The sequence below is a fragment of the Chiloscyllium plagiosum genome, unplaced genomic scaffold (genome assembly GCF_037043375.1).
Source record: "Chiloscyllium plagiosum isolate Xiang-an unplaced genomic scaffold, Cpla_swu_hap1 HiC_scaffold_21, whole genome shotgun sequence".
Taxonomy (NCBI): Eukaryota; Metazoa; Chordata; class Chondrichthyes; order Orectolobiformes; family Hemiscylliidae; genus Chiloscyllium; species Chiloscyllium plagiosum.
Window position 1 is genome coordinate 3922553 of NW_028270159.1, and position 26552 is coordinate 3949104.

The 26552-nt window shown below is 50.4% G+C and overlaps 1 protein-coding gene across 2 annotated transcripts in view; it reads left to right on the forward strand.

Moving 5' to 3' along the window:
• col5a1 (procollagen, type V, alpha 1) overlaps positions 1-26552 on the forward strand; it is a 653133-nt gene that overhangs the window by 372069 nt on the left and 254512 nt on the right. For both annotated transcript variants that reach the window (XM_087998144.1, XM_087998143.1), the window contains exons 12-18: positions 280-354; positions 6986-7078; positions 9315-9371; positions 12565-12618; positions 14089-14142; positions 15053-15106; positions 18279-18332. In XM_087998144.1, the coding sequence (XP_087854270.1) occupies positions 280-354; positions 6986-7078; positions 9315-9371; positions 12565-12618; positions 14089-14142; positions 15053-15106; positions 18279-18332 (441 nt within the window). The remainder of the gene's footprint in view (positions 1-279; positions 355-6985; positions 7079-9314; positions 9372-12564; positions 12619-14088; positions 14143-15052; positions 15107-18278; positions 18333-26552) is intronic.

The following is a 26552-nucleotide window of genomic DNA, read 5'->3' on the forward strand; positions in this document are numbered from 1 at the left end:
CCCCGTCACTGAGCAAGCTTACCCCCAGAGGTTGCTGCAAGTTTTAGGTCGAGGGCATTAAGGAGTTGGGGAGCTAGTAATCATGTGGAGCTAGTGTTCAGATCTACCATTGAATGGTAGAACAGGAACGAAGGAGTGAATGGCCTCCTCCAGCTCTTATCCTGATACCCCACCACCCATTCCATCCCCACCTTGAACCTGCTGTTCCCCCCTTTCAGGGGTCTGTCCATGGTTTCTCAAGATTATACATTGTGATTTTCTGTTTCGTCCTCCAACCAGGGACCCCGTGGACGATCTGGGCTGCCTGGGGCTGATGGCTTACCGGGACCTCCAGGGACCATGCTCATGCTGCCGGTGAGTATTCCTGCAACACTCAGATCACAGTCTGTCAGAACCTCACTCTCAGATACTGATAGACTGGACAACTCAGTAACCCATCCCCCTGGAGCCCCACGGTCAGACTGAAGCTACCTCGACGCTTCTAAACTGAAGTTTAAGTGCTTTTGACACTGTCCCCATCAAACACTCCCAGTACTGGGCCAGCACACGGTTAGGTACATAGTCAAACTACCTCGACATTGTCCCCATCAAACACTCCCACTCAAACGTTCCATTGTCGAGTGAGAGGGACCTGTCCTGGTGATAAAACACCCCAGGAGGCTCTCTAAGAGAAATGGCCGACCTCTGTCCTCAGACTCAGAGGGAGAGGGATTAGATTAGATGAGATTCCCTACGGTGTGGAAGCAGGCCCTTCAGCCCAACAAGTCCACACTGACCCTCTCAAGAGCAACCCACCCAGACCCATTCTCCCGCACCTAACACTATGGGCAATTTAGCATGGCCAGTTCACCTGACCTGCACATCTTTGGACTGCGGGAGGAAACTGGAGCATCCGGAGGAAACCCACGCAGACACGGGGAGAATGTGCAAACTCCACACAGACAGTTGCCCGAGGTGGGAATTGAACCCGGGTCCCTGGTGCTGTGAGGCAGCAGTGCTAACCACTGAGCCACCGTGCCACCCCAATGTAGTGACTGTCACAAGGGCAGCCAGGTGGACATCATAGACTTCGAGTTTCCTGATTGGAGGTGTTAACCTGGTCCAGTCAGGGAGCCCTGGCTGTGAGCTGACTCTGAAGAAGCAATGCTAAAGTCAAGGACTGATCCTGTGTAAATAAAGGATGATTTGGTGACGGCCTTTATGGAGTTATATCAGTGGGGTCGAGAATAAAGCTTTTGGGTGAAGAAACCCACTCCCAACAGTAGTCTTTGAGTTGGAGGTAAATATTTTCATACATCATGCTCTTGTTTGGGAAGCATGACTCGTTCACCCCTGCCATATGTGGAAAGAACACTTGATTGTTCCCGGCAAATGACATTTTGGCAGATGAAAAGCAACAAGTCATTCTCCTGACTGCCTGTGGAGCTGCAGCTGTTTTGGTTATTAGGACCCCGACTTTCTCTGAGGCACCAGTCGGAGGAGTTGTTGACAGTGAGGAAGGATGTGGCAGGTTACAGCAGGATATAGAGAAGTTGCAGAGCTGGGCAGAAAGGTGGCAAATGGAATTCAATGTAGCTAAGTGTGAGGTGATTCACTTTGGGAAGAATAACAAAAAGATGGGGTACTGGGCTAATGGTCGGATACTTGGTAGTGTGGATGAGCAGAGGGATCTTGGTGTCCATGTACACAGATCTCTGAAAGTTGCCACCCAGGTAAATAGTGCGGTGAGGAAGGCATATGGCGTACTGGCTTTTATTGGTAGAGGAATTGAGTTCCGGAGTCCTGAGGTCATGATGCAGTTGTATAAGACTCTGGTGCGGCCGCATCTGGAATATTGTGTGCAGTTTTGGTCGCCATACTATAGGAAGGATGTGGAGGCACTGGAACGGGTGCAGAGGAGGTTTACCAGGATGTTGCCTGGTATGGAAGGAAGATCGTATGAGGAAAGACTGAGACACTTGGGGCTGTTTTCATTAGAGAAAAGAAGGTTTAGGGGTGACTTGATTGAGGTGTACAAGATGATTAGGGGGTTAGATAGGGTTGACAGTGTGAACCTTTTCCCGCGTATGGAGTCGGGTATTACAAGGGGGCATAGCTTTAAATTAAGGGGGGGGTAGATATAGGACTGAAGTTAGGGGTAGGTTCTTCACTCAGCGAGTCGTAAGTTCATGGAATGCCCTGCCACTAGCAGTGGTGGACTCTCCCTCTTTATGGGCATTTAAGCGGGCATTGGATAGGTATATGGAGGATAGTGGGTTAGTATAGGTTAGGTGGGCTTGGATCGGCGCAACATCGAGGGCCAAAGGGCCTGTACTGCGCTGTATTCTTCTATGTTCTATGTTCTATGTTCTATACTACAACCTTTCAAGAGGTGACAGATTTCATTAAGGAATATTATGACCCCAAGTGTCCTGAAATCCGGAGACCTTATTGATTTTACTTGGCAGTTGAAGAACCGTGGGAATCTGTATTGGATTTTGACTAAATTAGGATGACTGGCAGAAGCATGAGATTTTGATTCAACCCTCAATGAGATGCTGAGAGACTATTTGGAATGTGGAATTAATGATGTAACCGTGCAAAAAAAGCCTATTAGCTGAAGCTCAACTGGACTTCAAACTGGCTTTGTCATTGGAAAATGCAGCAAGTGAAGCATCTGAGTGTTGGGGTATTCCAATGGAAGTGGACACCCTCGCCAGTCCCACTGAGCTTGGGGGAATGCCACCTGCATAGCCTCATGCAGGATATATCCTGAATAGATGGACTCTAGGCCAGCCCACAGCAAAACTCCAAAACAAAGCCAAGCCTCAGCCAAACGGGTAAAGTTTTCTTCAGGATCCAGGCCAGCGACCCATTGTAGTTGTTGTTGGTATGTGGACTCATGACAGCAAAAGAGTCTTACTAGGCCTAAATGGTGTAAGAGAGCTTATATACTGGTATCCAGGAAAATGGGGCGGCACTGTGGCTCGGTGCCAGGGACCCGGGTTCAATTCCAGCCTCGGGGGACTGTGTGGAGTTTGCACATTCTCCCCGTGTCTGCGTGGGTTTCCTCCGGGTGCTCCAGTTTCCTCCCACAGTCCAAAGATGCACAGGTCAGGGTGAATCGGCCATGCTAAATTGCCCGTAGTGTTCAGGGATGTGCAGGCTAGGTGGGTTAACCATGGGGAGATATGGGGTTAGGCAAATAGGAGAGGATTGGATCTGGGCGGGATGCTCTTCAGAAGGTTAGTGTGGACTAGAGGGGCTGAATGGCCTGCTTCCCCACTGTAGGGGTTCTATGATCCAGTTCACACCTGGGAAAGTCCACCTGTATCTGGTTTGGAACATTTAAAATGTTCAGCAACTTCCAAATCAGAACTAATCAAAATAAACATTTGGTTAAATGCTCACCTGGTTGTGCTGGAGGTCGATACCAACCTAACCGTTTCAGTGATCACAAAACCAGTCTTGACTCACTCTGAACTCTAACCCTTGGTTAGGCTGTGAACCTACACTGGGAAACCTTCCAGATTAGGGGAATAACTTCGGTTCCAGTTTTTTACGAGAAGCAGCTGAGCCAGTCAGCACAGATTCGAATAAAAGGTTCAGGCCAAAGCTTGATGCGGAAAATTGTTGAGGAAGATTCACCTTGATTGGCTTAACCTTTTTCAATTAGAAAATAGCTACCTGAGTAAAGTCCTAATTAAATATCCAGAGGTTTTTCAGAAATGTCTTGAGACCATGAAAGTAGCCAAGGGCACCTTGCATATTGACCAGGAAGCAATTCCATGATTCTGCAAGGCCCGCCCAGTGCCATTTGTAATAGGGGCAAAAGTAGAGGCAGAAATCAGGAGGCTGGAAAGGGAAGGAACCATCAAACCAATCCTGGCTGTGGATTGGGCAACACCGGGCGTACTGACTGTGAAGCCTGACGGGTTGGTTCACCTTTCTGGGGATTTTAAACAAACGATAACTGGATGTTTGAAACTGGATAAATAGTCAATCCCTCGCAGACAGGACCCCGACACAATGCTGGCGTGGAGGCGTTGGGGGGGGGCTGCCCTTCATGAAGCTGGACATGAGCCATGTGTACTTGCAATTGCGATGAAATGAGGATTCCCTGAAGTGTGCTACAATGAATATCCATAAGGGTTTATATCAAGAAATGAGACTGCCATTTGGGGTATGGCCAGCCTGGGCAATTTGTCAGTGGACAATGGCGAAGGTTTTTACAAGGTTTACACCAGATCACCATTTAGTTAGATGATGTGCTAATAACAGGGAAAACCAATAAAGAGCACTTAGAGCACTTGGACATAGTCCTTAGGAATTTATCCCAGGTGGGTGTACATCTGAAAAGGAAAAACAATGTGTTCCAGGCATCCCAACTGATCTACTTGGGCTGCAGAGCTCACAAGACCAGATGACAACGTTGTAAGGTAAAGTGAAGGTGATCAAAGGTGCCCTGGTTTTCATGCCTGATATGTTAGAAAAATTGAGTGCATCTTTTCCAATGTGCAGCATCCTGGAAGCGTCGGTCACAGATTCCAAGCCATCATTTACCAGCAGGGAATTTAGATATTTCCTAAAGTCAAATGAGATTCAACAGCTAAGGACAGCTCCGTACCACCCATTGTCCAGTGGCCGGCAGAAAGAGCAGTCCAAATTCTGACGGCTGGCTTGAAGAAACAGCCTAGAACCTTGCGAGATACCAAACTACTTGATTCTGGGACCACCCGATATGCAGGGATAGCACTAACAGCATTGTTAATGGGTAAAAGACTCCCCAGCAGGTTAAGCCTGATGCTCTTGAACCTTGGGGGGAGGGTGAAATGGCATCAGGAACACCAATGTTGGACCCAAAGCTCTGCCAAACGAAAAAGACAATTTGGTACAGGAGATGACGGTGGAAGAATCATGGAAACGGCCCTGCTTGGGTAAGAGGCCTGGTCATTGCAAGGTCAGGAGCATTGAGATATAAAGTTAGGGTCAGTATGAAAGTCCTGAACAAGCGTGTGGACCAAATGAAAGCCACAAATTTGCAAACACTGCGGGAGGAAAGCACACTGTACCTCTTGGAATAAAGGAGAGGGTGCCGGAACCTGGGGCATCTGGGGCATGACCTTTTCTGTCAAGGTTTGATCACACCTCCGAATCCGAGATGAACATGGTGGCTGTAACTGCCTCAATGCCTTTGCTGCCCGAGGAATGGAGTGAAATGCAACCAAGGTTTTCCTTGCACAGGAGATGGTGAGCTGTTGTGTGTTACACGCTGCCCGAGCCCGGGGAAGCTGACCTGCTATTGAAATGCCCCAGGAGCCTCTCCAAGGAAAAACACTGACCTACGGCCACATGAACTCAGAGGGAGAGGCATGTACTGATTGTAACAAGGTCACCCAGGTGGACCTCAGAGAATATGAGTTCCCTGATTTGGGCTGTTAATCTGGTCCAATAGGGATCCCTGGCTGAAAGATGAAAAGGGGAGCATCAAAGATTCTAACACTGAGGGCTGTCCCTGTGTAAATAACGGGTGACTTGGTGACAGGATATTGGCATCTGGAATTATTTCAACAGGAAGGCATAGCACAGGGTTAGATACAGAATAAAGTTCCCTCGACACTTTCCCATCAAACACTCCCATGACAAGGTTAGATGCAGGGTAAAGCTCTCTCTCCTTAAGGAGTTAATGGTGGCTAGGCAATGGCAGACATTTAAAGAACAAATAGAGAAACTTCAACAATTGTACATCCCTGTCTGGCAGGGAACCAGGGAAGGTGGATCCCCAATAGCTAACAAGGCATATACACTGGCTTTGGGGAGAAATTTAAAACTCACCAGAGGAGGTCAAAAGCTTTAATTCGGAAGGGGACAAAAGAGAGTAAGCTTGCAGAAAACATTAAAACTGACTGCAAAAACTTCTATAGATATGAAAAGAGAAAAAGACTGGTGAAAACAAATGAGGCTCCCTTACAGTTCGATTCAAGTGAACTCATAATGGACCACAAAGAGATGGCAGACCAGTTCAACAAATACTTAGGATCTGTCTTCACTAAGGTGGAAACAAATAATGTTCTGGAAATGCTAGGGGACAGAAGGTCAAGCATGAAGGAGGAACTGAAGGAAATCCATATTAGTTAGGAACTGGTATTAGGGAAATTGATGGGATTAAAACCTGATATGTCCCCAGGGCCTGATGCTCTGCATCCCACAGTACTTAAGGAAGTGGTCCTAGAAATACTGGATGCATTGATGGTCATTTTCCAGCATTCTATAGAATCTAGAAGAGTTCCAGCTGACTTTGGGATAGCTAATGTAACTCACTTTTTAAAAATAGAGGGAGAGAGAAAATGGGGAATTAGAGGCCGCTGAGCCTGACATGGGTGGTGGGGAGAATGCTGGAGACAGGCTAGATGCAGGAAAAATGTTCCCAATGTTGGAGAAGTCCAGAACTAGGGGTCACAGTTTAAGAATACGGGGTAAGCCATTCAGTACAGAGATGAGGAAGAATTTCTTCACTCAGAGTTGTGAACCTGTGGAATTCTCTCCAACAGGAAGCTGTTGGGGCCAGTTCATTAGATAGATTCAAGAGGGAGCTGGACGTGGCCCTTGTGGCTAAAGGGATCAAGGGGTTTGGAGAGAAAGCAGGAGTGGGGTACCGAGATCACATGATCAGCCATGATCATATTGAATGGTGGGACAGGCTCGACGGGCCAAAGGGCCTCCTCCAGCTCCTGTTTTCTATGTTTTGATGTTTACTCTTTTAATGTGAAATAAACTGAAAGTAAAGCTCTCTCTACACTGTCACCATCAAACACTCCCAGGACAAGGGAGGCAGGGTGAGGTAGAGAGTAAAGCTTCCTCTACCCTGTCTCTACACATATTGACTGAGCCTTGACAGACAGGGTCTGGTTGGTTACAAGATGTTAGCAGCAAGACTGCTCACTGGGGAAATGAATCTTTGTGTGTTTTCTGTAAGACACTCAGTGCTGAATCTTTCTTCCTGCAGTTCCGGTTCACGGGTGGTGGCAGTGCGGGAGAGAAGGGACCGATGCTGTCTGCTCAGGAAGCTCAAGCCCAGGCAATATTACAGCAGGCCAGGGTGAGTACCAGCATGGAGCCTGAGACCCTGCCCATACAGCAGGCAGGAAGCATGGGCTTGGAGAGTGACCATCCGGGTAGGACCCACTCCTTCCCTCCATTCAGAGCTCAGATATCACAGGACTGAGGATTCCACCAGGAGACAGTGGTGCAGTGACTCTGACCAGATATGGTGCTGCACCTACATGACAAAACCTCATCCTTGTCAGAAACACATTGCCCCTCAGAGAACACAATCCAACCCATTCCTGAGTCAGCACCGAGAGAGTGCAGCACTGTGCGAGGGTCAGCACTGAGGGAGTGCAGCATTGTCGGAGGGTCAGTGCTGAGGGAGTGCCGCACTGTCAGAGGGTCAGTGCTGAGGGAGTGCCGCACTGTCAGAGGGTCAGTGCTGAGGGAGTGGGCACTGTTTGAGGGTCAGTGCTGAGGGAGTGGGCACTGTCGGAGGGTCAGTGCTGAGGGAGTGGGCACTGTCGGAGAGTCAGTGCTGAGGGAGTGGACACTGTCCGAGGGTCAGTGCTGAGGGAGTGCCGCACTGTCAGAGGGTCAGTACTGAGGGAGTGGGCACTGTCGGAGAGTCAGTGCTGAGGGAGTGGGCACTGTCGGAGGGTCAGTGCTGAGGGAGTGCCGCACTGTCGGAGGGTCAGTGCTGAGGGAGTGCCGCACTGTCAGAGGGTCAGTTGCTGAGGGAGTGGGCACTCTCAGAGGGTCAGTGCTGAGGAAGTGGGCACTGTCGGAGAGTCAGTGCTGAGGGAGTGGACACTGTCGGAGGGTCAGTGCTGAGGGAGTGCCGCACTGTCCGAGGGTCAGTGCTGAGGGAGTGCTGCACTGTCGGAGGGTCAGTGCTGAGGGAGTGGACACTGTCGGAGGGTCAGTGCTGAGGGTGTGCCGCACTGTCCGAGGGCCAGTGCTGAGGGAGTGCTGCACTGTCGGAGGTTCAGTGCTGAGGGAGTGGGCACTGTCGGAGGGTCAGTGCTGAGGGAGTAGGCACTGTCAGAGGGTCAGTGCTGAGGGAATGGGCGCTGTCGGAGAGTCAGTGCTGAGGGAGTGGGCACTGTCTGAGGCTCAGTGCTGAGGGAGTGGGCACTGTCGGAGGGTCAGTGCTGAGGGAGTGCCGCACTGTCGGAGGGTCAGTACTGAGGGAGTGCCACACTGTCAGAGGGTCAGTGCTGAGGGAGTGCCGCACTGTCTGAGGGTCAGTACTGAGGGAGTGCCGCACTGTCGTAGGGTCAGTGCTGAGGGAGTGCCGCACTGTCAGAGGGTCAGTGCTGAGGGAATGCCGCATTGTCGGACGGTCAGTGCTAAGGGAGTGGGCACTGTCGGAGGGTCAGTGCTGAGGGAGTGCCGCACTGTTGGAGGGTCATTGCTGAGGGAGTGGGCACTGTCGGAGGGTCAGTGCTGAGGGAGTGGGCACTGTCGGAAGGTCAGTGCTGAGGAAGTGCTGCACTGTCGGAGGGTCAGTGCTGAGGGAGTGGGCACTGTCGGAGTGTCAGTGCTGAGAGAGTGCCGCATTGTCGGACGGTCAGTGCTGAGGGAGTGCTGCACAGTCGGAGTGTCAGTGCTGAGGGAATGGGCGCTGTCGGAGAGTCAGTGCTGAGGGAGTGGGCACTGTCTGAGGGTCAGTGCTGAGGGAGTGCCGCACTGTCGGAGGGTCAGTGCTGAGGGAGTGCGCACTGTCGGAGGGTCAGTGCTGAGGGAGTGCCACACTGTCGGAGGGTCAGTGCTGAGGGAGTGGGCACTGTCGGAGGGTCAGTGCTGAGGGAGTGCCGCACTGTCAGAGGGTCAGTGCTGAGGGAGTGCCACACTGTCGTCGGGTCAGTGCTGAGGGAGTACCGCACTGTCAGAGGGTCAGTGCTGAGGGAGTGCCGCACTGTCGGACGGTCAGTGCTGACGGAGTGCCGCACTGTCGGAGGGTCAGTACTGAGGGAGTGCCACACTGTCGGAGGGTCAGTACTGAGGGAGTGCCACATTGTCGGAGGGTCAGTGCTGCGGGAGTGGGCACTGTCGGAGGGTCATTGCTGAGGGAGTGGGCACTGTCGGACGGTCAGTGCTGAGGGAGTGCCGCACTGTCGGAGGGTCATTGCTGAGGGAGTGGGCACTGTTGGAGGGTCAGTGCTGAGGGAGTGCCGCACTGTCGGAGGGTCAGTGCTGAGGGAGTGGGCACTGTCTTTGGGAGTGGGTGATGAAGCTGCTCCTGTGGATTTTCTTGTTTTGATAAAAATCTATTGTTTTTACAGCTGGCATTGAGAGGACCAACTGGACCAATGGGATTAACTGGAAGACCAGGCCCTATTGTACGTACTGCTGGTGGTCAGCTCCACTGTTGAGGTGGTGGGGTGGGGTGGGTGTGGTGTGGGTGGGGTGGGGTGGTTGTGGCATGGGGTGGGGTGGGGTGGGGTGCAGGTGGGGTGGGGTGGGTGTGGGGTGGGGTGGGGTGGGGTGTGGTGTGGGTGGGGTGGGGTGGGGTGGTTGTGGCATGGGGTGGGGTGGGGTGGGGTGCAGGTGGGGTGGGGTGGGTGTGGGGTGGGGTGGGGTGGGGTGCAGGTGGGGTGGGGTGGGTGTGGGGTGGGGTGGGGTGGTTGTGGCATGGGGTGGGGTGGGGTGGGGTGCAGGTGGGGTGGGGTGGGTGTGGGGTGGGGTGGGGTGGGGTGTGGTGTGGGTGGGTTGGGGTGTGGGTGGGGTGCGGGTGGGGTGGGGTGGGGTGCAGGTGGGGTGTGGGTGCAGTGGGGTGGGGTGGGGTGCAGGTGGGGTGGGGTGGGTGTGGGGTGGGGTGGGGTGGGGTGGGGTGCAGGTGGGGTGGGGTGGGTGTGGGGTGGGGTGGGGTGGGGTGTGGTGTGGGTGGGTTGGGGTGTGGGTGGGGTGCGGGTGGGGTGGGGTGGGGTGCAGGTGGGGTGTGGGTGCGGTGGGGTGGGGTGGGGTGCAGGTGGGGTGGGGTGGGTGTGGGGTGGGGTGGGGTGGGGTGGGGTGCAGGTGGGGTGGGGTGGGTGTGGGGTGGGGTGGGGTGGGGTGTGGTGTGGGTGGGTTGGGGTGTGGGTGGGGTGCGGGTGGGGTGGGGTGGGGTGCAGGTGGGGTGTGGGTGCGGTGGGGTGGGTGTGGGGTGGGGTGGGGTGGGGTGTGGTGTGGGTGGGTTGGGGTGGGTGTGGGGTGGGGTGGGGTGGGGTGGGTGTGGGGTGGGGTGGGGTGGGGTGTGGTGTGGGTGGGTTGGGGTGTGGGTGGGGTGCGGGTGGGTGTGGGGTGGGGTGGGGTGGGGTGGGTGTGGGGTGGGGTGGGGTGGGGTGTGGTGTGGGTGGGTTGGGGTGTGGGTGGGGTGCGGGTGGGTGTGGGGTGGGGTGGGTGTGGGGTGGGGTGGGGTGGGGTGGGTGTGGGTGCGGTGGGGTGGGGTGGGGTGTGGGTGTGGTGGGGTGGGTGTGGGGTGGGGTGGGGTGGGGTGGGTGTGGGGTGGGGTGGGGTGGGGTGTGGTGTGGGTGGGTTGGGGTGTGGGTGGGGTGCGGGTGGGGTGGGGTGGGGTGCAGGTGGGGTGTGGGTGCGGTGGGGTGGGGTGGGGTGTGGGTGGGGTGGGGTGGGTGTGGTTTGGGGTTATGGGTTGGGGTGCGTGGTGTGGGGTGGGGTGCGGGTGGAGTGGGGTGGGGTGGGGTGGGTGTGGTTTGGGGTTATGGTGTGGGGTGCGGGTGCAGTGCGGGTGGGGTGGGGTGGGGTGGGTGGGGTGGGGTGGGGTGGGTGTGGTTTGGGGTTATGGTGTGGGGTGCGGGTGCAGTGCGGGTGGGGTGGGGTGGGGTGGGTGGGGTGGGGTGGGGTGGGTGTGGTTTGGGGTTATGGGTTGGGGTGCGTGGTGTGGGGTGGGGTGCGGGTGGAGTGGGGTGGGGTGGGGTGGGTGTGGTTTGGGGTTATGGTGTGGGGTGCGGGTGCAGTGCGGGTGGGGTGGGGTGGGGTGGGGTGGGGTGGGGTGGCTGTGAGCTCAGGGTTGAGCACATGTCCCCCTCTTTCTCCTTCCCTGATGGCACAATCCAAGTTGCAAGTCACTCAGTTCAGAAACCAAATGGTTTGATGATTCACTCCTGATGGTTGTGAGAGTTAAGGTAGTGTGTTCCTGGGGAGAGAGAGCTGTTGGATTCTGATGGAGGTAAGTGAGATCAGTTGAATTAGCTTTGTGAGTGAGATCTATTGGAATACAAGTGAGAGTGGGATCTTTTGGATTACTGAGGAAGTGGAATCTATTGCATTACCAGTTTCCCTGTTGCACACACTCTCACCGTTTGGAAACTGCTTTCTCTGAGAGTGACAAGACCCAGACCTCAGGCTTCAAGACCACACACACACCGAGTGACTGCCACCTGACTCTGGACAAGGACATTCGAGAGGAGGAGGGTAGTGCAAGAGGAAACATGAGGGAGGGAAGAGCAACAGGAAGAATGGGAATGGAGAGCAAGGGAAGACAGGAATGAAGGAGAGAGGCAGGAGGAAGAGGATAGAGAGGGTTGGTGAAGAGAGGGAAGAGAGTGTGGTCTACACCTTCACAAATGTTATCTACCTGTCACACTGTCTGACTGAGTTTGAACATAGATTCAGGGTATAGGAGCCTCGATGTCTCAAATGGCCTGAGCCCATTGGTGCCTCTCACAGGGAAGCCTCTGGCTGAAGACCCAACTGTACAACCTGAAATCAACTCTGAACTGAGACTGACCCATGGCTCAAGGTTTGTACAGTTTAGGGAGAATACCAGCCAGAAAAGAGTTCCACAACCGAATGATTCAAAGAGTTATCAAGATTTGGACAGACCATTCTGGAATTCTTCCTCATTTTCCCTTTGAGGAATTCAATTCAGTAAGTGGTGGATGACAGCTCAGAGGAGAAGCTTGATGGGCCAAATTACCCTGCTCTGGCCTTGACAGCATTGCTAACCGTGAGTGAATGTAAACCTGGGCCTGGCACTGAGACTAGGATTGGGATTGGGCCTGAGTTTGGGAATTGGCCTGGGACTGGGATTAAGCCTGGGAATATGACTGGAGTTGGGACTGAGAATGAATTTAGGATTGGGGCTGGGCTTGGGGTGGAAGTGGGATTGGGTCTGAGGCTGGTATTTTGACTGGGACTGGTCCTGGGATTGGGGCTGGTCCTGGGATTGGGGCTGGGGTTGGGACTGGGTGCAGGACTGGAACCAGGATTGGAATTGGGCCTGGAACTGGATTTGGGACTGGACATAGGATTGAGAGTTGGATTGGGCCTGTGATTGTCCCTAAAACTGAGCACAGGCCTGGGCCTGATATTGAGACTGCGACTGGGCAGGCATTTGGAGGCTGGAATATGTGTGGAATTCACCTTGGTGGAGCCAGGCCAGGGGTGGCATGTGGTTCAGCTCACCCTAGGTAGAACTACTGTGTTTGCGAGGGGGAGCTGTGTGTGGGAAGGGCCTGCTTTTGGGAAGGGACAACTGGGTGGGGTTCTTGGTATTGGCCTGAGCTTCTGTAAGTGTCTGTTCTGTTTCCACAGGGACCACCTGGATACCTCGGGATCAAAGGTGAAATGGGAGACATTGGGCCTCAGGTGAGACTCTAAGACATCATCTTATCCAATGCTGTAATTATGACTGTCCTGCAGCGAGTTCGCAAAATCCTTTCAAAGTTGCTGTGTATCCCAGAACAAGAACTAGTGCCACTTATGAGAGACAAAACACTTATGGACCCAGTACAGGGAGCTCCATTCCCACCCAGCACATTCGGTATTCCTGCTGACCCCTTCAGGGAACCCACCACAGGCCCCATTTGACAATAAAATGAATTAAACATCACGAATAACCCTGGAGCCAAAACATTAAAGAGCAAAGTCCCATCTCAAAAGGACATGTAGTGCAGGGAGTGCCACACTGTCAGATGGTCAATACTGAGGAGACACCCCACTCCAGAGGTAAGGGGAGAGTGACAGCTCTTCACATCAAGACCACATTCGACCAAGTGTGGCATCAAGGAGCCTGAGCAAAAGTGGAGTCAGTGGGCAGCAGGGGGCAAACTCTGTGCTGGTTGGAGTCATACCTGGCAGATAGGAAGATGGTTGTGGTTGTTGGAGGTCAGTCATCTCAGCTCCAGGACATCTCTGCAGGAGTTCCTCAGGGTAGTGCCCTAGGCCCAACCATCTTCAGCTGCTTCATCAATGACCTTCCTTCCATCATTAGGTCAGAAGTGGGGATATTTGCCAATGATGGCAGAGTGTTCAGCACCATTCACAACTCCTCAGATACTGAAGCAGTCATATTCAAATGTAACAAGATCTGGGCTTGGTCTGACAAGTGGCAAATAACATTTATGTCACATAAATGCCAGGCAAAGACCATTGCCAATGCCTCTTAATATTCAATGGTGTTACCGTCACTGAATCTCCAATTATCAACATCCTGGGCTTTATCATTGATCAGATACGCAACTGAACTTACCACATGAACACAGTGGCTACAAGGACAAGTCAGAAGCTGGGAATACTGCAGCGTGTAACTCACCTCCTGACTCCCCAGAGCATGTCTACCACCTCCAAGGCACAAGTCAGGAATGTGATGGAATACTCCCCAGATGGGTGCAGCTCCAACACTCTGAAAGCTTGGCACAATCCAGGACAAAGCAGTCCACTTGATTGGCACCACATCCACAAACATCCACTCCTGTACAACTGTGATGCTCAGTAGCAGCAGTCTGTACTATCTACAAGATGCACTGTAGAAATTCATCAAAGATCCTCAGACAGCACCTTCCAAACCCATGACCATTTCCATTGAGAAGGACAAGGGCAGCAGATACATGGGAACACCACCCCCTGCAGGTTCCCCTCCGAGCCCCTCACCATCCTGACTCGGAAATATATCTCCGTTCCTTCATGGTCACTGAGTGAAAATCCTGGAATTCCCTCCCAACAAGGGACTAGGGACGGGCAATAAAGAGTAGCCCAGCCAGTCACAGTCCGAATGCTGATTGTTTGAAGACCCTGCTCCGGTGTTACACGGACTGATGGTTTCATTCTCATTCACAGGGTCCAAGAGGTGCACAAGGCCCACCCGGTCCGACAGGGAAACCAGGCCGAAGGGTAAGAGCACACGGAGCACTCAAACTGCCCCGAGATGGGGCATTTTAGGGATATGACCATTATCTCACAGGTACACAGAGGGGACAGATGCTGGTCACTAGACAGACCCCAGGGTGAGACTTCGGGCTGAAGTGTTCATGTGGCAGGAGAGTCATTGAGCAGAGGGACACAGATTGAAGGGAAACAGTAAAGAAGCCAGAGGGGGAGAGGAGGAGAATGTTTTGGACACAGTGAGTTATCGTGTTCTGCGAAGTGCTGCCTGAGAGGGCAGTGGGAGCAGACTCAACAGGAACTCTCTCAAAGGGGGAAGTGATACCTGAAGGTGAAAAGCCAGAGGGCTTGAAGTTGTATTCAGTGACACAGCCCGAATGGCAGTTCATGAGGAGTCTGGGTTAGTGGGTCAAGGGACCCCCTGCCTCAGGAACAACAGATGGGAATGTCAAATGGAGTAAGACACCTGGAGAAAACCGGGATCAATTTCAGAGGAATTCAAATGATGACCGGTTATTGGACCAAGCGCTTCAGTAAATAGGGGGAGCTGGTTTGATAGGCAGCAAGAAATGTCCTCTGGCTCCACGCAAAATTGGGCAGGTAGGTTGGAGAGGGGGAATAATCCATAACATCCTGTACCCCAGTGAGGGTCAGTGTGTGTGGGACTGTACCCCAGTGAGAGTCAGTGTGTGTGGGACTGTACCCCAGTGAGAGTCAGTGTGTGTGGGACTGTACCTCAGTGAGAGTCAGTGTGTGTGGGAGCCGTACCCCAGTGAGAGTCAGTGTGTGTGGGAGCTGTACCCCAGTGAGAGTCAGTGTGTGTGGGAGCTGTACCCCAGTGAGAGTCAGTGTATGTGGGAGCTGTACCCCAGTGAGAGTCAATGAAATGATTTTTGTTTCTGTGTTCTTTGTGTTTTAGGGTCGAGCTGGAGCTGATGGATCGAGGGGAATGCCAGGCCCACCTGGGAGGAAGGTACAGAAGTTATCCACCAATCGCAGCACGATGTGTTCCTTCCATTCGCTGGGTGTCTGGGGTTGTCCCTTTACACACAACCTTCTTGTCACCCCTGGTCATTCAAACCTCTTGGTTGTGTTTTCCAAGTTTTTAAGCGGTTGGAAGGAGTGGGGTCTGTAGTAACCAGCACATCAATCTGTGTCTCCCAGAGTGCACACAGAAGGGGAGGAGCCACTGAAGCACAGACATATGCACGCACGCATACACACACTCAAACACACACACACACACTCACACACACACACACACACTCACACACACACACTCACACACTCCACACACACACACACTCTACACACACTCACACACACACTCACACTCACACACACACACACTCAAACACACACACACTCACACACACTCTACACACACTCCACACACACACACACACACACACACTCACACACACTCTACACACACTCCACACACACACACACTCTACACACACTCACACACACACACTCACACTCACACACACACACTCAAACACACACACTCACACACACTCTACACACACTCCACACACACTCACACACACACACACTCTACACACACTCCACACACACTCACACACACACACAAACTCACACACACTCTACACACACTCCACACACACACACTCTTCACACACACACACTCACACTCACACACACACTCTACACACACTCACTCACACACACTCTACACACACTCCACACACACTCACACACACTGTACACACACTCCACACACACACACTCACACACACTCCACACACACACACACACTCACACACACTCTACACACACCCTCACACACACACACACACTCACACACACTCTACACACACTCCACACACACTCACACACACACACTCACACACACACACACACACTCACACACACTCTACACACACTCACACACTCTACACACACTCAAACGCACACACTCGCACACACGCGCACTCACACACATACTGACACACACACAGACACACACACACACACAGGCACACACACTCTCTCACATACACACACACATGCAGACACACACACACTGTCTCACATAGACAGATGCACAAACATATACACACACGCACACACAGACATACAGACACACACACTCACACATACATGACACGCACTCACACATACACGCACGCACAGACACAGTCACACACATGCACACACTCACTCATTCACACATACACACACGGATGCACACTCACACATGCACAGACACTCACTCATACATACACATGCACGCACGCACACACATGCACTGACACACAGACACGCATATACACACTCACACATACTCACAAACTCATACACACACACACTCACACACACACTCACACACACTCCACACACACACACACACACACACTCACACACACTCACACACTCTCACACACACTCTACACACACTCACACACTCTACACACACTCAAACACACACATACTCACACACACGCACACACACGCGCACTCACACACACACACATACTAACACACACGCAGACACACACACTCTCACACACAGACACACACACTCTCTCACATACACACACATGCAGACAGACACACACTGTCTCACATAGACAGATGCACAAACATATACACACACACGCACACACAGACATACAAACAGACACAGACACACACACTCGCACATACATGACACGCACTCACACATACACACACGCACACACACAGTCACACACATGCACACACTCACTCATGCACACATACACACACGGATGCACACTCACACATACACAGACACTCATACATACACATGCACCCACGCACACACATGCACTGACACACAGACACGCATATACACACACTCACACATACACACAGACACAAACTCATACACATATACACTCACACACACTTACACATGCACAAAGTTATACATACAGACACATGCACACACACAGACACACATACACATAAACACACACAGATCCACACACATACACACTCACTCACACACACACAGGCAGACACATTCACTCACACAGACACATATACACACACATAGACACTCACACACATACAGACACACACACTCACACACATACAGACACACAGACACACATGCACACAGATACTCATGCTTACACACGCTTACTCACTCAGAAATACACAGACACACACACAGTCACACACACACATACTCACACATACCGATGCGTGCTCACACAGACATGCACACACACTTACTCTCACACACACACTCTCACACAGATACACACGCACTCACACAGACACATGCACACACGCATGATCACTTATAAACACAGACACACACACACAGACACACTCACAAACAGGCACACACACACACACATGCAGACACACGCTCACACACACACATTCACGCACACATATACAAACACATGCACACAAATACACACACTCACTCACACACAAATGCACACAAACAACAGACACATACAAACATTTCATACACTCACTTACACACATACAGACACACACTCACACAGGCACACACGCACACAGATACACAGACTCACACACACACGAACACACAGGCACACAGACACACACACTCACTCACACACATAAACACAAGCACACACAGAGTCACACACATACATACACACTCAGACACACATACACAGACATACACACAAACAAACACATACACGCACATACACATGCACACACACAGACATGCACACATACACACTCACATGCATACACACGCACACACACTGATACATACACACACACGCTATACACACATGCGCAGACACACACCCACATGCACACACATGCACGCATACGCACACGCACTTTCACACACACATGCATACACACGCACACACACATGTATACACACATGCGCGTAAGCACACACACAGACAGACATACACACATACACCTGCGCGCATACGCACACACACACCCGCGTGCACGTGCACTCATACGCATGCACACACATATACAGGTACACACATACACATGCGTGCACACAGATACATGCTCACACGCACACACACACACACAGAAACACGCACACACACACACACACATGCACACGCACCCTGGGTTGCTGGCTATACTGACTGTGAAAATTATTTGAAATTAAACTGCATTTCTTTAACATTTGACAGGGAGACCGAGGATTTGATGGACTCCCTGGGCTTCCGGGTGAGAAGGGAAACAGAGTAAGTGCTGACCTTACTTTCTTCCAGAAGTTGTTGTTCACTGATTGAGGGTCTCACCTAGAGTGTGTTATTGATGGTAGTCAAGCTTTAACGACAACCCTCTTCCCCTCTTCTAGCCCAGGATAGGAGACTCCTGGAGAGACAAGAGAAATCTGATTAAACATCTCTCTCCATGCCCTAGGTGTGTACAGGTAGCAGTATCCTGTATCTAATCCCTTGCTGTCCTGGAAGTATTATTCTGTATGGAATTATAGAGTTTCTGGAAGCAGGTCACGGGCCCACTGAGTCCACACCAATCCCCTGAAGAGCTGCCCACCCTATCGCCATAACCCTGCATTTCCCATGGCAAATTCACCCAACCTGCACATCTTTGGACTGTGGGAGGAAACCGGAGCACCCGGAGGAAACCCACGCAGACACGGGGAGAATATGCAATCTCCACACAGTCAGTCATTGAAGGTTGGGATCAAACCTGGGTTGCTGGCGCTGTGAGGCAGCCATGCTAACCACTGAGCCACTGTGCCATGCCAGTATCTGACTGTGTGTGTGTGCTGACTCTGCTACTGTCTCCTATCTTGTGTGAAGTGAGCCCAGTGCTGGCTGTTTTGTCTAATCAGCCTGTTTAGAGATGTTGTGGCAGATGTTCTGATGCAGGTGGGGCCTGAATCCAGGGCTCCTGGCTCTGAGGTAGGGACACTACACTACACCACAGGAGCTTAACAACATAACAATTATGAGCAGGAGTAGGCCCCCTGGCCCTTGGAGCCCGCTCTGCCATTCAATAAGATCATGGCTGACCTTTTCCTGGCCTCAGCTCCGCTTACCCGCCCTCTCACCATGATCCTTAGTTCCTTTCCTGTTCAAACAATCGATCTATCTCTGCCTTAAAAACATTCAACAAGGTCGCTTCACCAACTTCACTGGGCAAGGAATCTCACAGGTTCACAACCTTCTGGGTGAAGGGGGTTCCTCCTCAACTCAGCCCTGAACCTGCCTCCGCTTCTTTTGAGGCTAAGGCCCCTGGTTCTTGTTTCACCCCCGCACCCCCCCCCCCCCCCCCCCCCTCCCTCCAGTGGAAAGAGCCTCCCTTTAGAGTCGAGCTGGAGTTGATGGATTGGAGGGAATGCCAGGCCCACCTGGGAGGAAGGTACACTGAAAGTATCCACCAATCACAGAACGACGCGTTCCCTTCTCTCTTACCTATTCCCTTGGTCATTTCATATGTTTCTGTAAGACCTCACCCCCCTCTTTTAAATTCCAGTGAGTGTAGTTTTGGTCTCCTCTTAAGTTAACCCCCTCAACTGCAGAATCAACCTCGTGAGCCTCCGCTGCACCCCCTCCAGTGCCAGTCCATCCTTTCTAAAGTAAGGAGACCAAAACTGTACACAGTACTCCAGGTGTGGCCTCACCAGTGTCCTGGTAATGAAGGACAATATTCCATTTGCCTTCGATATTGCCGACTGCACCTGTAAACCAACTGTTTGCAATTCATGTCCATGGACACCCAGGTCCCTCTGCACGGTAACATGCTGCAATTTTCCACCAGTTAAATAACAGCTCATTTTGTTGTTATTGCTACCGTGGAGTCTTCGGGTCATAGAGATGTACAGCACAGAAACAAACCCTTCGGCCCAACCCATCCATGCCAACCAGATATCCCAACCCAATCTAGTCCCACCTGCCAGCACCTGGCCCATATCCCTCCAAACCCTTCCTATTCATATACCCATCCAAATGCCTTTTAAATGTTGCAATTGTACCAGCCTCCTCCACTTCCTCTGGCAGCTCATTCCATACACGTACCACCCTCTGTGTGAAAAAGCTCCCCCTGAGGTCTCTTTTATATCTTTCCCCTCTTACCCTAAACCTATGCCCTCTAGTTCTGGACTCCCCAACCCCAGGGAAAAGACTTTGTCTATTTATCCTATCCATGCGCCTCATAATTTTGTAAACCTCCATAAGGTCACCCCTCAGCCTCTGACGCTCCAGGGGAAACAGCCCCAGCCTGTTCAGCCTCCCCCTATAGCTCAAATTCTCTAACCCTGGCAACATCCTTGTAAATCTTTTCTGAATCCTTTCAAGTTTCACAACATCTTTCCGATAGGAAGACCAGAATTGCATGCAATATTCCAACAGTGGCCTAACCAATGTCCTGTACAGCCGCAACATGACCTCCCAACGCCGGTACTCAATACTCTGACCAATAAAGGAAAGTATACCAAACGCCTTCTTCACTATCCTATCTACCTGCGACTCCACTTTCAATGAGCTATGAACCTGCACTTCAAGGTCTCTTTGTTCAGCAACACTCCCTAGGACCTTACCATTAAGTGTATAAGTCCTGCTAAGATTTGCTTTCCCAAAATGCAGCACCTCACATTTATCTGAATTAAACTCCACCTGCCACTTCTCAGCCCATTGGCCCATCTGGTCCAGATCCTGTTGTAATCTGAGGTAACCCTCTTCGCTGTCCACTACACCTCCAATTTTGGGGTCATCTGCAAACTTACTAACTGTACCTCTTATGCTCGCATCCAAATCATTTATGTAAATGACAAAACGTAGAGGACCCAGCACCGATCCTTGTTGTTGTGGTTCTGTTCGCCGAGCTGGGAATTTGTGTTGCAGACGTTTCGTCCCCTGTCTAGGTGACATCCTCAGTGCTTGGGAGCCTCCTGTGAAGCGTTTCTGTGATCTTTCCTCCGGCATTTATAGTGGTTTGTCTCTGCTGCTTCCGATTGTCAGTTCCAGCTGTCCGCTGCAGTCGTCGGTATATTGGGTGCTTATAAGCACATCGACCTGGACCCAATATACCGACCACGCCAGCGGACAGCTGGAACTGACAACCGGAAGCGGCAGGGACAAACCACTACAAATGCCAGAGGAAAGATCACAGAAGCGCTTCACAGGAGGCTCCCAAGCACTGAGGATGTCACCTAGACAGGGGACGAAACGTCTGCAACACAAATTCCCAGCTCGGCGAACAGAACCACAACAACGAGCACCTGAGCTACAAATCTTCTCACAAACTTTGAACCGATCCTTGTGGCACTCCACTGGTCACAGGCCTCCAGTCTGAAAAACAACCATCCACCACCACCCTCTGTCTTCTACCTTTGAGCCAGTTCTGTATCCAAATGGCTAGTTCTCCCTGTATTCTGTGATATCTAACCTTGCTAATCAGTCTCCCATGGGGGACCTTGTCGAACGCCTTACTGAAGTCCATATAGATCACATCTACTGCTCTGCCCTCACCAATCTTCTTCGTTACTTCTTCAAAAAAACTCAATCAAGTTTGTGAGACATGATTTCCCACGCATAAAGCCATGTTGACTATCCCTAATCAGTCCTTGCCTTTCCAAATACATGTACATCCTGTCCCTCAGGATTCCCTCCAACAACTTGCCCACCACCGACATCAGGCTCACCGGTCTATAGTTCCCTGGCTTGTCCTTACCACCCTTCTTAAACAGTGGCACCACGTTTGCCAACCTCCAGTCTTCCGGCACCTCACCTGTGACTATCAATGATACAAATATCTCAGCAAGAGGACCAGCAATCACTTCCCTAGCTTCCCACAGAGTTCTAGGGTACATCTGATCCAGCACTTCCTCCTCTGTAATCTGGACATTTTGCAAGATGTCACCATCTATTTCCCTACAGTCTATATCTTCCATGTCCTTTTCCACAGTAAATATTGATGCAAAATCTGCCCCATTTTCTGCGGCTCCACACAAAGGCCACCTTGCTGATCTTTGAGAGGCCCTATTCTCTTCCTAGTTACCTTTTTGGCTTTAACGTATTTGTAAAAACCTTTTGGATTCTCCTTAATTCTATTTGCCAAAGCGATCTCATGTCCCCTTTTTGCCCTCCTGATTTCCATCTTAAGTATACTCCTACTTCCTTTATACTCTTCTAAGGATTCACTCAATCTATCCTGTCTATACCTTACATATGCTTCCTTCTTTTTCTTAACCAAAGCCTCAGTTTCTTTAATCATCCAGCGTTCCGTATACCTACCAGCCTTCCCTTTCACCGACAGGAGTATACTTTCTCTGGATTCTCATTATCTCATTTCTGACGGCTTCCCATTTTCCAGCCGTCCCTTTACCTGCGAACATCTGCCTCCAATCAGCTTTCAGAAGTTCTTGCCTAATACCGTCAAAATTGGCCTTTTTCCAATTTAGAACTTCAACTTTTAGATCTGGTCTATCCTTTTCCATCACTGTTTTGAATCTAATAGAATTATGGTCGTTGGCCTCAAAGTGCTCCCCCACTGACACCTCAGTCACCTGCCCTGCCTTATTTCCCAAGAGTAGGTCAAGTTTTGCACTTTCTCTAGTAGATACATCCACATACTGAATCAGAAAATTGTCTTGTACACACTTAACAAATTCCTCTACTCTAAACCCTTAATACTATGGCAGTCCCAGTCAATGTTTGGAAAGTTAAAATCCTGACCATAACCACCCTATTATCCGCACAAGTACTGAGATCGCCTTACAAGTTTGTTTCTCAATTTCCCTCTGACTATTGGGGGGTCTATAATACAATCCCAATAAGGTGATCATCTCTTTCTTATTTCTCAGTTCCACCCAAATAACTTCCCTGGATGTATTTCTGGGAATATCCTCCCTCAGCACAGCTGTAATGCTATCCCTTATCAAAAATGCCACTCCCCCTCCTCTCTTGCCTCCCTTTCTATCCTTCCTGTAGCATTTGTATCCTGGAACATTAAGCTGCCAGTCCTGCCCATCCCTGAGCCATGTTTCTGTAATTGCTATGATATCCCAGTCCCATGTTCCTAACCATGTCCTGAGTTCATCTGCCTTTCCTGTTAGGCCTCTTGCATTGAAATAAATGCAGTTTAATTTATTAGTCCGACCTTGTCCCTGCCTGCCCTGACTTTTTCACTCGCTTCTGTTCTTAACCGTCTCAGTCTCAGATTGACCTCTTTCCTCACTGTCTCCCTGGGTCCCACCCCCCACCTTACTCGTTTAAATCCTCCCAAGCAGTTCTAGCAAATTTCCCTCCCAGTATATTTGTCCCCTTCCAATTTAGGTGCAATCCGTCCTTCTTGTACAGGTCACTTCTACCCCAAAAGAGATTCCAATGATCCAAAAATGTGAATCCTTCTTCCATACACCAGCTCCTCAGCCATGCATTCATCTGCTCTATCCTCCTATTCCTGCCCTCACTAGCTCATAGCACTGGGAGTAATCCAGATATTACTACTCTCGAGGACCTCCTTTTTAAATTCCTGCCTAACTCTCTGTAATCTCCCTTCAGAATCTCAACCTTTTCCCTTCCTATGTCATTGGTTCCAATGTGGACAATGACCTCCTGCTGGCCCCTCTCCCCCGTGAGAATATTCTGCACCCTCTCTGAGACATCCTTGATCCTGGCACCAGGGAAGCAACACACCATTCTGATTTTTCGCTGCTGGCCACAGAAATGTCTGTCTGTACCTCGAACTAGACAGTCCCCTAACACAGGAGAAAGTGAGGACTGCAGATGCTGGAGATCAGAGCTGAAAAATGTGTTGCTGGAAAAGCGCAGCAGGTCAGGCAGCATCCAAGGAGCAGGAGAATTGACGTTTCGGGCATAAGCCCTTCTTCATTCCTGAAGAAGGGCTTATGCCCGAAACGTCGATTCTCCTGCTCCTTGGATGCTGCTTGACCTGCTGCGCTTTTCCAGCAACATATTTTTCAGTCCCCTAACACTATTGATCTTTTGGAAGCCGACGTACCCCTTGATGCATTAGAGCCAGTCTCAATACCAGAAACTTGGCTGTTCGTGCTACGTTCCCCTGAGAATCTATCACCCCTATATTTTCCAAAACAGCATACTTGTTTGAAATGGGTATAGCCACAGAACACACCTGCCCTAGCTGCCTACCTCTCTTACCTTTCCTGGAGTTAACCCATCTATATGACTGTATCTGAGACTTTCCCCCCTTCCTATAACTGCCGTCCATCACATCCCCTTTCGATCTGATAGGATTCTCAACCAACAGCATTTATTGCAGATATAATCCTCAGTATCCCGTAAACGCTCCCTAAACTCCCACATCTGACAGGAAGAACATATCACTCTATTAAAGGCCATTTTTGCTTCTTTCAATCTACAGACACCGAAAATAGCGCCAGCTTATTCCTCTACAAAACACTGCTCCAGGCTAACGTAATACTTATGGCTTATATTTTTAAGTTTAATCTAGACATATCTCAATAAAACGTATAATGAAGAAATAGCCCGTTCTGTTCACTACTGCAGACGTACTGTATGGCCATACTTAAAACTATCCACTGATCTGATCCTGTGCTGTGACCTCTCCCAAATAGGTTCCTCTGTGAATTTCACTGTTTATTAATTTTCCCAGATGCACTCCGATGTCCAACGATACATGAATTCAAAAATAGCAAAGGCAGTAACTATGCAGGTTCACTGCTGTGTCAGATAGCAGTGTGGGTTTCTCTCTCTCTCTCTCTCTCTCTCTCTCTCTCTCTCTCTCTCTCTCTCTCCTGCACTGTCCTCACCATATGTTTCCTTTATCTGCTCTTCTCCCTTTTAAACCTGCTGTTGTTTTGACTTTTTTTCTTCAAAGTTCCAAAACAATGCGACAGCATATAACACAGTAATTGCTGCTCCTGGGAATTCGAGGAAATCACCTCCAACACTGAAAATACCTCAAAAAAGGAGCAGCCTGTTACAGCCAGAAATTTTTCCCATCCTTCATCTGAAAATGGATGACCTCACATTGACCAACATTGTCCTCCATCTGCGAGACACTTGCACACTCCCTTCACCCTGTCTCCTAACGTCTTGGAGCTCAGTGCTCTGCTTGGGAATTTGTGCTGCTGTGTCAGTGTGTGAGCAATGTGAAAGCTCCTGTCAGTTTAACCCATTCACTTCTCCAGGAAGGAGCCTGCCTGCTGTCATTCAATGCACCTCATCACCTCCACTTATATTCAGCATCTGGTCAAACAGAGAGCTCTCTCTGACAGGGTTCACACATGGGGAAAAAGAGGATGGAGAATTCAAGAGGAGGGCAAATCAAAAGGATCAGGCAGCATTGCAGACAGTGACAGCCAGGGAGACACAGGATGGGACAGAGTGTACAAAGGAGTGCAGCTTAGGTGGGTTAACCATGGGGTTACAGGGATAGGATGGGATGGTCTTCAGAGGGATGATACAGACATGATGGGCAGAATGGCCTCTACAGTCTACAGGCATAAAACAAGCATGGCAAATAGGTGCAAAGGGCAGTTAAAAGGTAATGAGACAAAATGAATTGTCCTCTACTTGAATGAGCATAATTATTCTGAATAAGGGAATTATCAGCACAAATGGAAGTTAATGGGTCTGATCTCGAAGCTGTTACCGAGTCATAGTCACAAGGAGATCAGAGCTCTGAACTGAACATCCAGGGGGAATGGGGCTTTTCAAAAGGACAGGTAAGAGGAATGGGATGGGTGAAATTGTTCACAAGACAGGGCGAGTGTGTTAGTTAGAAATGATCTTGACTCAGAAGACACAGAATCCATGAGGGTGGAGCTAGGAGACAGTAGTCTAGGACCCCCTAACAGTAGCTGTACAGTTGGACAGAGTAAGTCAAAAGCTAATGAGGTCATATAACAAATGCAGTACATTAATCATGGGTGACTTTAATCTTCATATAGATCAGGATAGTCAGGGGAATGTTTTAAAAACCAATAAAAAAATGGCCAAAACTTAATAAAGAGGAAGAAAATAACCTTTGAGTGTAAACTAGCAAGTTATATAAAAACAGACCATAGCTTAAATACAGTGAACAATTTGAGCCTCTTAACTAAGGAATGATATTCTGGCATTGGACCCAATCCAGAGAAAGTTTATTCGGCTAATGCCAGGTATGGAGGGACTGACTTGTGGTTGAACAGGTTGGGGCTGTACTCATTGGAGTTTTGAAGAGTGAGAGACAACCTTATTGAACATTTAAGATCTTTGGGAGCTTGACAGAGGAGATGCAGAGAGGTTGTTTTCCCTTGAAACATAGAACAGTACAGCACAGTCCAGGCCGTTTGGCCCTGATGTTGTGCTGACTGGTACCACTCCCCACCTCTTCCTCTGCTACATTGATAACTGCATCGGTGCCACCTCGTGCTTCCACGAGGAGGTTGAGCAGTTCATCAACTTCACCAACACATTCCACCCCAACCTCAACTTCATCTGGACCAT